The sequence below is a fragment of the Podarcis gaigeae genome (genome assembly GCF_964106915.1).
Source record: "Podarcis gaigeae genome assembly, chromosome: 3".
Classification (NCBI taxonomy): Eukaryota; Metazoa; Chordata; class Lepidosauria; order Squamata; family Lacertidae; genus Podarcis; species Podarcis gaigeae.
In genome coordinates this window covers 39,988,872-40,002,650 of record NC_139680.1, presented here as the reverse complement: position 1 = coordinate 40,002,650, position 13,779 = coordinate 39,988,872, and the positions used below count along the sequence as shown (strand labels likewise).

Genomic DNA, 13,779 nt, shown 5'->3' with positions numbered 1-13,779 from the left:
GATACTTAGAACCTTGAATGCTAGAACTTTAAAGCTAGGTGGATGTCATGCATCCACACGCCCCATGTACCTCTTGAAGCAAGATGCTCTGTACTCAGATCACACCATAGACATGAAAGAGCAACCAAGAATGAGGTTGGTATTCTAGCCAGATGAAAGAATAGAATTGAATACAATGAAATGAAATGTGTAGAAATAGCTCCAGGTAATGAGTATGAACCAAAACAGTATCTTACATACCTATTTGCATGCAAAATATCTTAGAAATAACTGTAGAATGGAAAGTATACGGTAATTCATTGAAATCTGTTCACACTGAATCCAGTGATAACATTGTGCACAAAGGGTTTGGCTGCATGAAATAGTTGTCTTACAGATGAAAAGTTGGCCACTGGGGGAGCAGGATGCTAGACTAGCTGGGCCATTGGCCTGATCCAGCAGGCTATTCTTATGTTATTATCTTATGCTATCCTTTTCTGGATTTTAAAGACCAGATTAATCCCTCCATATTGCTGGCAGAGGAACAACCCAGATTAGGGGAGATGATTTATGGACCACCAACCCCTTCTCCGAAATACATGGCTGTAGATCAGGCATGGGGAACCTGTGGCCCTCCAGCTTCAGGGTTCCATCTCCCATCAGCCATAGGCAGCATGGGCAATGACCAGGGATTGTGGTGGTTGTCACTCAGCAGAGTTTGAAGAGCCACTGCAGAACAGTTCCGAAAAGTACAGTAAAGCCTAGTTGTTGGTCATGAATATTATGAATACCAGAATAGGAGAAACATGTCTTCTTTTTCCGTTTCCACCTAATAGCTATTATCATTTCTCTGTGACGTGTTGGTGAATCATTTTTTAAAAGTATACCTTCAGTTTTGCAATTTGCCTGTTAATTCTTTTTAATATCTGTTTAGTATTCAGATTGCCCCCAAAAAAATTATAAAATGCAATTGATCAGAAGCTTATTGATCAGGATCTTTGACATTCTGTTTTTCTACCTTTTCAGATTCAGTTCCACGTGACAATTGGCCACACGGCCATGTCTATTTATATTGATTGTCCCTTTCCTAAATGGATGCACTGGGGCGTCATTTTCTATGCCAGCACTTTCATTATCTTGTTTGGTAACTTCTACTATCGGACATACAAGATGCCCAAGCAGCCTGTAAAGAATGGCAAGATTACCAATGGTGTTGTGGCAAATGGTATAAGCAAACCAGAAAATGGTCTAGTTGTGGAAAATGGAAAAAAGCAGAAAAAAGCAAAAGGAGAGTAACTCGATCCAGGCCTTAACCATTGTTGGCAGTGAGGAATCTCCATATTGGTTGTAAAAGAGAAAGAAACGTTATCCTATCTATACCAATTGACCTTTAGGTTATTGAAGAGATAGAAAACATTATTTATGAAGATCGTTTTAACAACAACCCTTCAACTTAAAAAATTCTATTGTAATTATGTAATTATTAAGACTCTCATGATCTCTATGTAAACCTTTAGACTGCTGGTGTTGGTAATGTAAGAAAGAATTACTGAAGCATATCCTGTCAATCCAATGGTTAATGCTACAATTAACCAAGGGTACAGTTGACTTGTTGGAGCAGACATTTCTTTGAAAATACGAATATTGTATAAATCTTTCTGAACCTATCATTTGTTTTAAGACCAAATCATTCCCTAATTAGGACATGGATTTATTCTTGCCCTCTTTTATCATAGTTTTGTTTTATAGACTCTTAAACTACATGTTACCCTAATTTGTCCACTATATCTGTTAGAACTTCTCTTGTGTGGAAATGCACCTACCTCTTCATTTTTTGAAAGTAACACCTAACATTAAATACTAATTTTTGAAATACAGAGTCTGCCAATATAAATTTTGTTCTAATCTAATTAGAAAAAAAGTATTTCATTATTATTTTTTAAAATGTATTTTCTCATTAATGAAGAGGACACATTTGAAAGGTCTGTATCTGAAACAAATGACAAACCATGGTCTAAGTCTAAGACAATCCTTGTTTCTAAGATGTCATGAAACTATTGTTTGTTGTCTCCAGTTGCATGAAACCCATGGTGCTAATGCTTAAAATGGTTGGATGTTATATTGTGGTAGAGGGGAGGACAGAACTCAAGTTTTTATTTTGCTAATGGCCTACTTATTTAGTACTGGGCATGTTAAATATAAAGAGGAGAAATTCATCAGCATAGAGTCTTGCAGCTGAAAGCCTCCACCCAACAATAGAACTCAAGTTAGCCACGACCAGTTTGTTCCATTGGGTTCAGTGGGACTTAAGTCATGATTAAATTTAGTTAAATTGGGGCCCAAGTGCTTAAATGTCATGAGCAAATGCACTGTAGATAATATTGTTGTGAACTGTTTACTCACAAGGTGGTCTTGCCTCTAGTACTGTAATACTTGAGGGCTCATGATCTTTTTACAGGTACTGTACAAATAGACTCGTAATTGATTCTTCTTGCAGTCATGTCACTGCAAGAGCAATATTGGCTGGTTAAGATTCCATCCCTTCCATATCAGCTTCTCTAAGTCTAATTTCCATGGCTGTTCTGCTCATCATTCCTTCTGCTGCACCATTATGGCTTGCCTCTAACGCTTATTGTCAGAGTACCTCAAGTTCGACTCCACTATGGACTGGATACATTTTATTGCACAACTGTGAAGAAAGTACAGTAAGGATCCTCCATTTGCACAGCCCTGGAAATGGATGTGGAGAGAAGTCATGATTTGCTCCAGCTTGGATTGAGTTTGAGGCACAGCTGGAACTAGAACTGAGGAGGTCGTTAGATTTCTCTGCTCTGAATACCAGAGCCATCCTCATATATTTATGAGAAAGAGATTTCTCTCTAGTAATGTATTTTATATCATGAAAATAAAGCTATTTAGTTGAGACAGAAGCTCGCAGGACATTCTGTTTTTACTTTTACCCATCTTGTATTGTCTGTAAAAAATGATAGGAGAACAACCCCCCCCCCCATATTTCCTAATATTTACTATGTCTCTGGCTTATTGGTTTTGCCCAAAACACTCCCAAAGCAATCCAAAAGTATAATTGGAAAGGTTATAAATGTCTGGACACAGATCATCTTTACAGGTTAATTTGGCAAGCTGGTCTCCCAAAGTAACCCAAACTGGGTATGAAAATACTGACATGGGCTGCAGCCCTAACTAGGGAGTAGGCGCATGGAACACAGTGAGACTTACTTCTGAATAAACCTGTTAAGGATGACACTGTGGAAATACACAGCAGATCTCTTAAATCTTAACTGGTCTGGGACCATCAAGTAGCTTCTCTGATTAGGGTTGTTTCTTTTGTGCTTTTCAAAATGGAGCCGAAAGGTGGGTGTTGTTGTAGACAGCTGGCAGAGCAGGGTGGGGTGACCTTGCTCACCTGGCTTCTGAATGTGGGGGTCACTGCTGTTAATAGGGAGGGGGTGATTGCAGGTATATTGGTTTTCAGCAGGCACAGTAGCACAAGCAGTGGGTTGGCTCCAGTACCAACAACCTGCTGAACTCCCCACAACCTCAACTGTTACTCAACTACCTCTGTTACTGGTAGTGAACTCCATGTTGGGAAGCCAAGTACGCAATGCAGCTCAACCCCCCCCCCCCCAGCTGCTCCTGCAGGCAACAAACACCTTGGGACATGTTACGCTAAAGGGCTGTTGATTTTATTGGGGGAGAATTAAGCATGGGCTTAACTTTTTCATTGAAATCAATGGGACTTGCATGTGCTCAACCTTGTCTGGATTATTCCCTTAATGTATAGAAATAAAAAGTAAAAGATGTTTGCAGATCTTTTGTCCTTTTTATAATCTAATGGGATTTCAGCATGGGGTGGTGTTCTGTCATCATCCAGGTGGAGGGGAAAAACACCTATTTCAGACAACATAATTGACTTTGCCAGTCGTACTGAGAATATTCTCTTCCAGGGTGGTGTGGCTTTTGACTTTGATTTGATTTGGTTTGATTTTTTTGCATACCACAGTCTCCTAGGTCTTTGTGTATTGTAGATTCATATCCATGAGAACATACACTAACCCTATGGTGCAATTCCACCAGAATATTGCTGCTGGAAACCCAAATCCTGCGTAGCTTGTAAACAAAGCACTTGTTGGCACTGATGACAATGCAAATTGCACCACAATAAGATACAGATCCTGGCATGCTTGACTGTGTGGCAGATCTGGTTTAATTAAAATCATGTTTATTTGTTCGTTAGTCTCTTTTATCACAAAAGTGACTTGAAATAACTTACAAAAATAATATAAACCCAACAAATAAAAGTTTTAAAACACATCTATACAAGTAAAAAAGACAGGCCACATTAACAGAGATGAGATAGACCTGAAACCCCTCAAAAGAGGGGCCAAAATCCAGGGCTAAAAAAGGTTTCTGCCTGGTACCAAACATAGATAAAGATGGCAAGCCTCCCTGGGTAGAGCATTCCACAAGTGGAGGGGCACCACTGAAAAGGCTTGTTCTCGTATTGCCACCCTCTGCACCTCCCATGGAGGAGCTACGTGGAGAAAGGCTCACATGATGACCACAGGGTCAAGGTCAGTTTGTGTGAGGTGAGGCAATCCTTGAGGTCATTGGGGTCCTGAGGCTTTATAGGTCGAAACCAGAAATAGAGCCCAGAAACTAAATGGTAGCCAGTGCAGTTGCGCCAGCATGAGTGTTTATATATTTGGGCTATCAGCAATCAGGCTGCTGAATTTTGGACCAGCTGCAGTTTCCAAACAGTATGCAGCCCCCTGTGTGACACATTTCAGTAATCCAAATAGTCCCTGTCCAAATAGGGGCATGACTGGGCCACAAGTTGAAAGCACTGGGGAAAAACACTCAACAGAACCAAGGCCACTTGAGCCTGAAGCTGCAATAATTGATCCAGGAGTACCCGCAAGCTATGTTCCTGCTCCTTCTGAGAAAGTATAATCCCATCCAGAGTAGGCCACACCCCACCCATCTGGTTGAGGGAACCACCCTCTAATAGTCATCTGCCTCTGTCTTATCTGGATTAAGTTTCAGTTCATTGGCTCATATCCAGTCCATTATGAAGGCAAGACTATGGTCCAGTACATCCACTGCCTCACCTGCAAATGTAAAGTAGAGCTGTGTCATCATGGTGCATTTTGGGGGTGATTACAGCATCCTTTTCTAGACATCTTTAATAGGTACCAGCAACATTTTGAAAGACATCCACACCCAGTATATACATAATGCAAAGTAAAATGTTCAGGTTCCCAGAGTAGAAACTGCAGCTGCAGTGCTCTTCTCCCTTGGTCCTGCTGCTGCTGCTGCTGCACTATCCAACACTAAGTCATGGTTTGGCTTAGCATTATGGCCAAACCCGGACACATGCTTTGTTGTGGTTTGTTGGGTGAGGCAAGCCCAGGTTTGGATGTGACGCAAAACCAAATCATGGCTTAACCCTAGAAAGTACAGTAGCAGCAGGACTGAGGAGGAACGTTCCATGTACCTGCATGTTTTCCCTGTTCATGCTAAACCATGGTTTGTCTTAACCTTGTACACAAAGCAGGTAATTGTCATGGGGCCCACAGAAATCTCCGTAAGCATTGCAACATTTAGTCATAACTATTTCAAAGACTTTATTTTTAAAACTTTAAAAAAAATCTAACACTGCGTCCATAGATGTCATTTCTACTGAAACTCATCTCATCACTTTCTCCTTTGCAGTGGTGGGAAGGGAAAGATGGAGCCAAGATATGCCAATAGCACTTTCCAACTGGCCTTTAATCTTGCACTTTTCTTAAATCAAACGTCCTGCATAGACAGCTAAATTAATGCATGTTGGGCTTGCATTCCGCAGCTTGGATTTTGGCATGTTACAATTTGGTGGGGTAGGGGGAGATTTGATACTGGCTGATTGCACGAAACAATATTTTGAATATATGGTATGTCAAATACAAACATCAGGAAATAGATTTTCCAGAGTTGTTTTGAGATATAAATCATCTTTGTAAATTTGCTTGTCAGAAATCATAAGCAAAAAATGTTTCTAATTTTCAGGTAGCTAAAACTTATTTCAGGGCAATGGAGTGTTGCTGAGTCTATACTTGCTTTCTTGTCTCCACAAAACGCAGAAATGCAGTTGGTTTGTGTGTGTGGCAGGTTTCTAGTAACTGAGCAGTTACATGTGATGGGGAGATAGTCCTTGATTTGCCACACTGTATGGCGCAGCAGTTAATTCAAAGGATAAATGAATGTCATTTTTGCAAAGGATACTAAAGGGGTGGTGAATAATATGAGATTCCATTTCTTATCTCAAGCATTTTAGTTTATTTATTCTAATAAGGCTTTATTCCTCCAAATGAACCAGTGCCTTTTGCATGCTGTGACTCATTTTTATGAAGTGGTCTACTGGCTACACATGCATGAACAGTATCACACATCAACAGCAACCATTTGCAGGATTGCAAACACACTTGGTGGCATGAATAAGAGCAGATGTTATAATGCTGAATGTAGCCCTATTATCCATAGACCATGCATATTGAATGAATAAACTGCTTCAGGTATCTGCAATTGATGACAAAGCATCCCTGGGACTGGTTTACTGGTAGTTGAAATAAGCAATTTCGTTTCAAATTCAATAAGAAACACATTACCATGCCATGCTCAGAGTCATTACAGTTTTCATCTGTAAGTGGGATTAGCTATGATGATCTAGTTTATTCCATTTTTAACCTCTGTCTTTCTTATGGAAATGATGTGCAATAGTTTGCTTTCGCAAAACCAAATAGAAAAAAAAAAACAGATGAACTACAAACTGGTCTTGTCAAAAACTAGAATGTCAGTTCTTCCTTAATTCTGGTTCTTGGAGCATGTCTGAGATCAACACAAACTACAGATTGGAGCCAACTATGTTTTGCTCAGAGTAGATCCATTGACAGAGTAGACCCATTGACCCAAAATAAGTTGGTCAAGTCCATTAATTTCACTGTGTCTACTCTAAGTATGACTAATGTTGGATACAATCTTCTTACGATCTATTTATCAATAAATGTATACGCTATTGAAATCCACAGGAGATGTTAGTAAAAGCTGCAACAAAATAAACTGTTTATTAGAGTGCAATTTTAACATTTATTATGAGCAGCTTGCATTGTGGCTGGCATGTTTTGTAAATAGATTTCATGCAAATCATAGTGTGATGTATTCATTCAGGTTTTAGATAGCTGCATCTTTCCGCAAAAGCAAGATTTTTTTGGGTGGGGAGGGAAGAGTTTGGTGTTGGAAAAAAAAACAAGTTAACACTAAAACCTGCCTTTAGAAACACAAAAATATAATCCAAGTATAAATAATGAAGCCATATTTCCCTAAAATTCAGCACGTCTATGCAAATGGGCTCTTGGGCAAATGCTGACACATAGGTTAGCCATGCACCCGGGTGATGCACAATCATCATCGGACTATGTGTGGATGGGTGGGTGGTTCCCACAGGGACTCAATTCCTGCTCAGCAGAGATTCTTCTTCCAGGGAGGGAGTCCTCTATGTGGACATCCACACATGTGTAGGGACCCCTTCAGACTGACTCTGTACACATGTTGGCTGTGTACCGATGTGCTCATCAGCATCTAGGAGGCTTCAACTAACAGGTCCTGTTGGTGCAAGATTTTCTGCTTTCCCCCTCCCTCTCCTCCTGCCCCCTTTCATACCACACCCTTTTCCAAATCTGCTCCACAGGGTTGGAGGAACGCCTAGAGCAGATTTCGGGGGGGGGGGAGAATATTCAATGGTGTAAGCAGAAATCATTGCACTGACAGAATGCTCACATAGCAACAAGCCTAGGATATTCTGTGTAGGAGCATCTTTTCCTACATCTGTACTGAACAGGCTTCTCTGAATACCAGATGTTACATGTTAGAGAACACATCTGCTTTAATCTGAGGCATTTGAGTCACTAGTGCAAAAATCAACAACCCTTTTCTAGGTTCGGGATAGCATATGCTGCGCTTCCCTCAATGCCTGAATAGTCACCACGGCTGTTTTCTTAGATCAGCTGAATCAATATCTGTATAATAATTGTAAAGGTAAGCTTCAGCAGATCCAGAAGCTGCACATCATTCATTTCACAGAACGTTCTTCACGGTGTGGGTCTATGCATTTTATAGAGCGTCCTCTTCAGAGCTCTTTAAATCTGCTTACAAAGCACCTGACCGAAAGCCTGTTTGGATCAGACTCAGGAAACTGGAGACAAAGAAACTGCATTTGCTGAAGACGTCTTATTACCGCATTTTGATGTGGCACTGTTATTGCAGGTACAGATACCAGGGAACGTTCATTGTCAGTTTATGTAAGCCTTTAAGCGTTTTTATATCGTTAGGTTCATGTATTGCCTTATGCATGGTAGCATTCTATGTTATAATTAGTTGAAATGTACGAAATATTTCTTAATGATCAAAGCACTTGTTCTTGGCACATGTGTCCTCAAATTAAGGGCCAGATCCTTCTTCTCATTGGCTGCAAACAGAGATGGACTGGGGCAATAGATGTGATCCAATTTTAAAAAATCTGTTCTACATATTACAACAATTGTTCATAAACCTAGGGATTCAATTACAAGGATTTGTACTTTTAGCCTTTAAACATTTTTATGACTTGACTTTTAGGAATTAAGTATTGCAATATTAGGAATTATCTACTATTAAGATTTGGGGCTGTATGTGGGATTTTAAGGTTCTGCATGTGCGTATGCATGCATACATCTTACAGGAATCAATGGAATTTGTGCGTGAAAATGGCTGGATGAGGACTTGCAGCCATAACTTTCATTGCAAATGCTCCCTTTAAGAAAATTGGATAGCTTCTTTGATGAAGTGCTGCTTTTGTGTAAATATGTAAAACTACCCTGAATGGACATATTAACTTTTTAAAAAATGTATAAAATAATTTTTTGCTATTTTGATAGGTGGGAGAATTTGGTAAAGGATTAGTGTAACGATGACTTTGCTTATTCTGTGTAAAACTAGAACGGTATAATTATTATGTCGTGTATGCATTTGGTTTGAATTAGATGAGACAAAACGGCTGTTAGCAGTTAATTATTATTTTTCTGCTGCTGATTTTCAAGAGCAAATGGTAAAAGCTGATAAATTAACATATGTGCCATTTTATGCTCCAATCTAACTTTTGGTTTCTAGGGAATGTTTGAAATATTTGGAGCTTCACTGGCTACTGTACATAATAGGGTTAGCAAAAATAAAAATAAATGCTTAAAAGTATTTAGCTTTTGTTTTTTGTTTTGTTTTTGCCCCCTCTTTCATTATATTAGAATTCATGACATCAGAATCCATTAGAATCCATGTCAATCTGACACAACTACCATGCTATCTTGCTCTCAGCAACATGTTAGCATAGGAGCCAACTCCTAGGGGCCGAGGTCCTTTCGGCTCCCCAATAAAATATTTGAGGGGCCTGGGGGGCCCTAAAGTTGATGGGCATTGCCACTCAAATGGTATGCATGTGCCATGTCTCATGATCAATTATGCAGGGCAGGGATTACCTGCCAGTGTGGTGTAGTGGTTAAGAGCAGTAGACTCGTAATCTGGTGAACTGGGTTCACTTCCCCGCTCCTCCACATGCAGCTGCTGGGTGACCTTGGGCTAGTCACACTTCTCTGAAGTCTTTCAGCCCCACTCACCTCACAGAGTGTTTGTTGTGGGGGAGGAAGGGAAAGGAGAATGTTAGCCGCTTTGAGACTCCTTCGGGTAGTGATAAAGTGGAATATCAAATCCAAACTCTTCTTCTTCTTCTCTCCCCCCCCCCCCTCAATATTCTATTCAAGTTGGCATCCCTGCATGTTGGCATCATCTTGACTTCCAACAGACCGATCCTATTCATGTTTACTTGGAAATAAGACCCACTGTGCTCAGTGGAGTCTACGCTGTATTAGGTATGTTTAAGATGGCAGCCCAAAGTGGATATTTTAGTCTATCAGTAACATTTCCGCAGGGAAGGCTTGTAGCTTAGTGGTACAGCACTTGCCTTTCATGCAGAAGGTCCTTAGTTCAATTCCTGGCATCCCCAAGTGCAGCTGGGTAAATTTCCTGTCTGAATCCCTAGAGAGCCACTGTCAGTAGATATGGTACTGAACTAGATGGGCCTATAGTCTGAGTCAGTATAAGGCAGCTTCCTTTGTTGCTATCTTGAAGGTGTAAAGGCATGGAAAACAGACTCTTCAAATGTTCCTATTTTCCAGGGACAGTCCTGGATTTACAGAAGCTGTCCCAATTTCTGATTTGATCCCGGAATGTCCTGCTTTTCCTTAGGATGTCCCTATATTCATTGGTGAAATGTTGGAGGAATACCCAGGAAATTCCCAGGCTCACAAGTACACTATCACCCTATTCCAGCTTCCAGAACCCCTAGGCACTGAATGTGTAAAGAGGCCATCAGTAACATATAGGGCTAGCCCTATCCCATGGTATTGCTGCATATGGCAGCAATGTCCCTGGCCTGAAACCCTGGAGAGCTGCTGCCAGTCAGTGCCGACAGTGCTAACGTAGAGAGTCCAATGGACTGACTCAGTGCCAGGCAGTCCCCTGTGCTCCCATATGGTTGGCTCTGTCTGAAGGGAGCAGCTTCTGACTTGCCGAGTTACCTCCATGAGGGCAAGAGCCCTGATTGGCCAGGATTCCCATTGCCATGGAAAAAGCCCTGCATGTGCTTAAGCCGCTCCCTCACTTTAGACATGCCATAGTCTAAAGACTGGTCTATAGCTTTTCCATTACAGATATCAGACTGATTCAGAATGGAATCGCCAACCTACCGACAACACACAAATCTCTCTCTCCTCTCCATCTTAATTCAGCGGTTCTCAAAGGGCCTGTCCAAAAATACCTCTGCCTTGACTGACTGCATGCTACCAGGCTCGAATCAAGGTGTTGGTGAACCAAGGCCCTACATAGCTTGGGATCCAATCATCCTAAGAAGCTCCTTCTCCAACGCCAACCAAATCAATATTTAAGATCGGTGTGCGAGGGCCTCCCCTGCTTGCAAGGAACTGCCAGAATCTGGGGTTAGAAGACATGTAGATGGAACTTCTCCAAGGTAAGTTCTCAACTCTAGAATTATCTCTTCTTAGAGATGTATCTGTCTCCCACATTGCTAGGTTCCAGATGCCACCTGGAAACATTTTTATTTGCCTGAAGTTTCATAAATAAGAGCTGCATTCCTCACCTGCAGTGTTTATGGTCTGGTACTAAAATGTTAGTATCTATAGATAGGTTCTTGTAGTCTTTTCCTTTGTTTGATACACAACATCCTGAGCTCTTGCTGAGGAAGGGCTGTCATGTATGTAGGAGCATGCATGTGCGTGTACATGACCCCAAAACACACAGGAACATTTGCAGGTGAAACATGACTCCAAAACACACAGGAGGCAGGAACATTTGCAGGTGAAACATTTGAGCTCTGTTCCCTTGTGTGTCTACCCAGTCTTTATTACTGTCAAGAACATGAGCTCACACAAGACTACTCAAAAGAGGTGGTTTATTACAAGAAACAAAGCCTGCATAAATCAGAGGTGTGGCAAATAATGTGGAGCAGCATATAAGGAGACACAGAAATCACTAGTGCCTAATACTCCTAATCTAGAGACGTGAAATACCGTAATCTCCTAGGAAAGAAAGTGGATGAGCGTAACGTTTGTTATGAACTCTGGAAAAAAGGGACAGGAAGAAAGTTACACCTTTCTCAGCTTCTCGTTAGTGTGATCCTGCACTTGGATGAATGAAAAGAGATCAAGAGCCAAGGTTTAGATCTGGATTTCTATGCCTATGAGAGTCAAACTCTCACATTCTAACCCAACAGGCAACCAAGCAATTGTAAATAGAGGCCTTATGTCCAACAAAGCATTAAAGCTGTTTCTTTGTGAGTGATGTGAAGGAGAACAGAGATTGTTGGATCAATGATGTTCTGATTACCATATAATAATTCTGTTGTGGACTCAGAATACATTATTATGCCAGCTACATGAACTCCACTGACCTATACTAGTCCAACATTTTGGTATATATCACTTATATACACACCTACTATCTGATGACCTATTTTCAGCAATTCCCCCCATGAGGTTCCTGTTGTGTGTGTGGAAAAGACGGAGGTTTATGGCAACCTCAGGCTGTTTCATGGCTCTGCTTTCCCCCTCCCTGCTTGTTACTGAAGAAAGACATTTTGTCATCGACACCTGCTGTCACTTGTCCAATGACTTCCTTCCTTGACAACTGAGGCAGGGCTAGGAGAATCTACAGACAATTCCCAGCAAACATCAATTTCGGTTTTCCGTAGATTGACGTCTGCTCCAATTGAGTTCTAAAGAGCAGGTTTTCACGGGGAAAACCTCCAGATTCAAAACAGGGATGCTCAGACACAGAGCTTTAAAGCATTGGATAATGTGGGCAAGTCTATTGTCAGCAATGCAATGGTTTGTTCTCTGCCAGCCAGTACACAACATTAGCTTATTCAAACAAAAACGCTTGTCTCATTCTCCTCTTATTAGGCCATTTCTGGCAAAAGGGGCACATCCTCTGATGAAATGCTGGAGTGTGTGATCTGCTTTATGTCCTGGTGTATTTTTCATTTAATGCTATTTGTACTGGGAGCCACCCAGACTGGCTAGGGAAATCTAGCCAGATGGGCGGGGGTATAAATAGAATTATTATTATTATTATTACTACTACTACTACTACTACTACTACTACTATTTTTCATTTAATGCTGTTTCTGTCTTGCACAACTTTTAAAATGACTTCTCCATGAAGACTGTTGCCAGGTCTACTTATGCCTGTGATCAACATAACTTACATGTTAATGCATGTGTCTGCATGTGTAATCAAAGAGTCATGAACATAGAATCATAATCATGACCCAAAATGAGCTCTTTTAGTCATATGAAGTTCCATTGTACTCTTAATTACTTCAGTTACTTGGGCATAAATAAGCAAGAGCCCCTATATTGCATCCAACTAACTTCTACTCAGAGTAGACCCACAGAAATGAATAAACCTAAATTAACCATGTGCATTAATTTTAATGGGTCTGACTAATATAATGAGTATGACTAACATTAGAAACAACGCACTTGGTATCATGAAGAAATTGGCTGTACCTCCTGTTTATAATTCTCTTGTGTTACATATCAGACAAGGGCCTTCCCTGTTGACAGACAGCTGATCCTTAGTCCATTCACTTCATATAACTAAGCTTTTTTCAGGCTTATTCGACATCTGGGTGTCTCATTTAGGAATGCATTTTCTGAACAACCACTAGGGGGAAATAGTGACTGAGTTAACAGCATCTGCATCATTTGTTAAGGAAAACACATACAGTAGTACTACAACTGACTTTACAAAGACAAAAAATGGCGGATGAATCATATACATTCTGAACTCAGCACCAACATTAAATAAAAAAGTAGCTCAAAAAGGATATTGCAGATCTGGAAAAGGTTCAGAAAAAGGCAAGCAAAATGATTTTGGGGGATTGAGCAACTCCTCAATAAGGAAATTCTACAATCTCTGGGGCTTTTTAGTTTAGAGAAATGGTGAATATGAGAAGACGTGATAGAAATGTGTGAAATAATGCACAGTGTAGAGAAAGTGGATAGAGGAAAGTTTTTCTCCTTCTGTCAGAAACTGAACACTGGAAGATTCAGGAAATGAATCAGGCTTGGATGGCTTCAAAAGAGATCTAGGGCTCAACCACAGTTCTGTTTGCCCTAATGCTTTCCTCCATGGAAA

General features: G+C 40.6%; 1 protein-coding gene and 1 long non-coding RNA gene across 3 annotated transcripts in view; both read left to right on the top strand.

The window, feature by feature from the left end:
* The window catches only part of ELOVL4 (ELOVL fatty acid elongase 4), a 46,195-nt gene extending 42,389 nt beyond the window's left edge, over positions 1 to 3,806 (top strand). The window contains exon 6 of the mRNA XM_083729571.1: positions 1,006 to 3,806. Coding sequence (XP_083585697.1) covers positions 1,006 to 1,275 — 270 coding nt within the window. The 3' untranslated portion in view covers positions 1,276 to 3,806. The remainder of the gene's footprint in view (positions 1 to 1,005) is intronic.
* Positions 3,807 to 10,869: 7,063 nt separating this feature from the next.
* Positions 10,870 to 13,779, top strand: part of LOC310840723 — a 51,276-nt gene continuing 48,366 nt past the window's right edge. For both annotated transcript variants that reach the window (XR_014562044.1, XR_014562045.1), the window contains exon 1: positions 10,870 to 11,089. This is a non-coding gene — a long non-coding RNA (uncharacterized lncRNA). The remainder of the gene's footprint in view (positions 11,090 to 13,779) is intronic.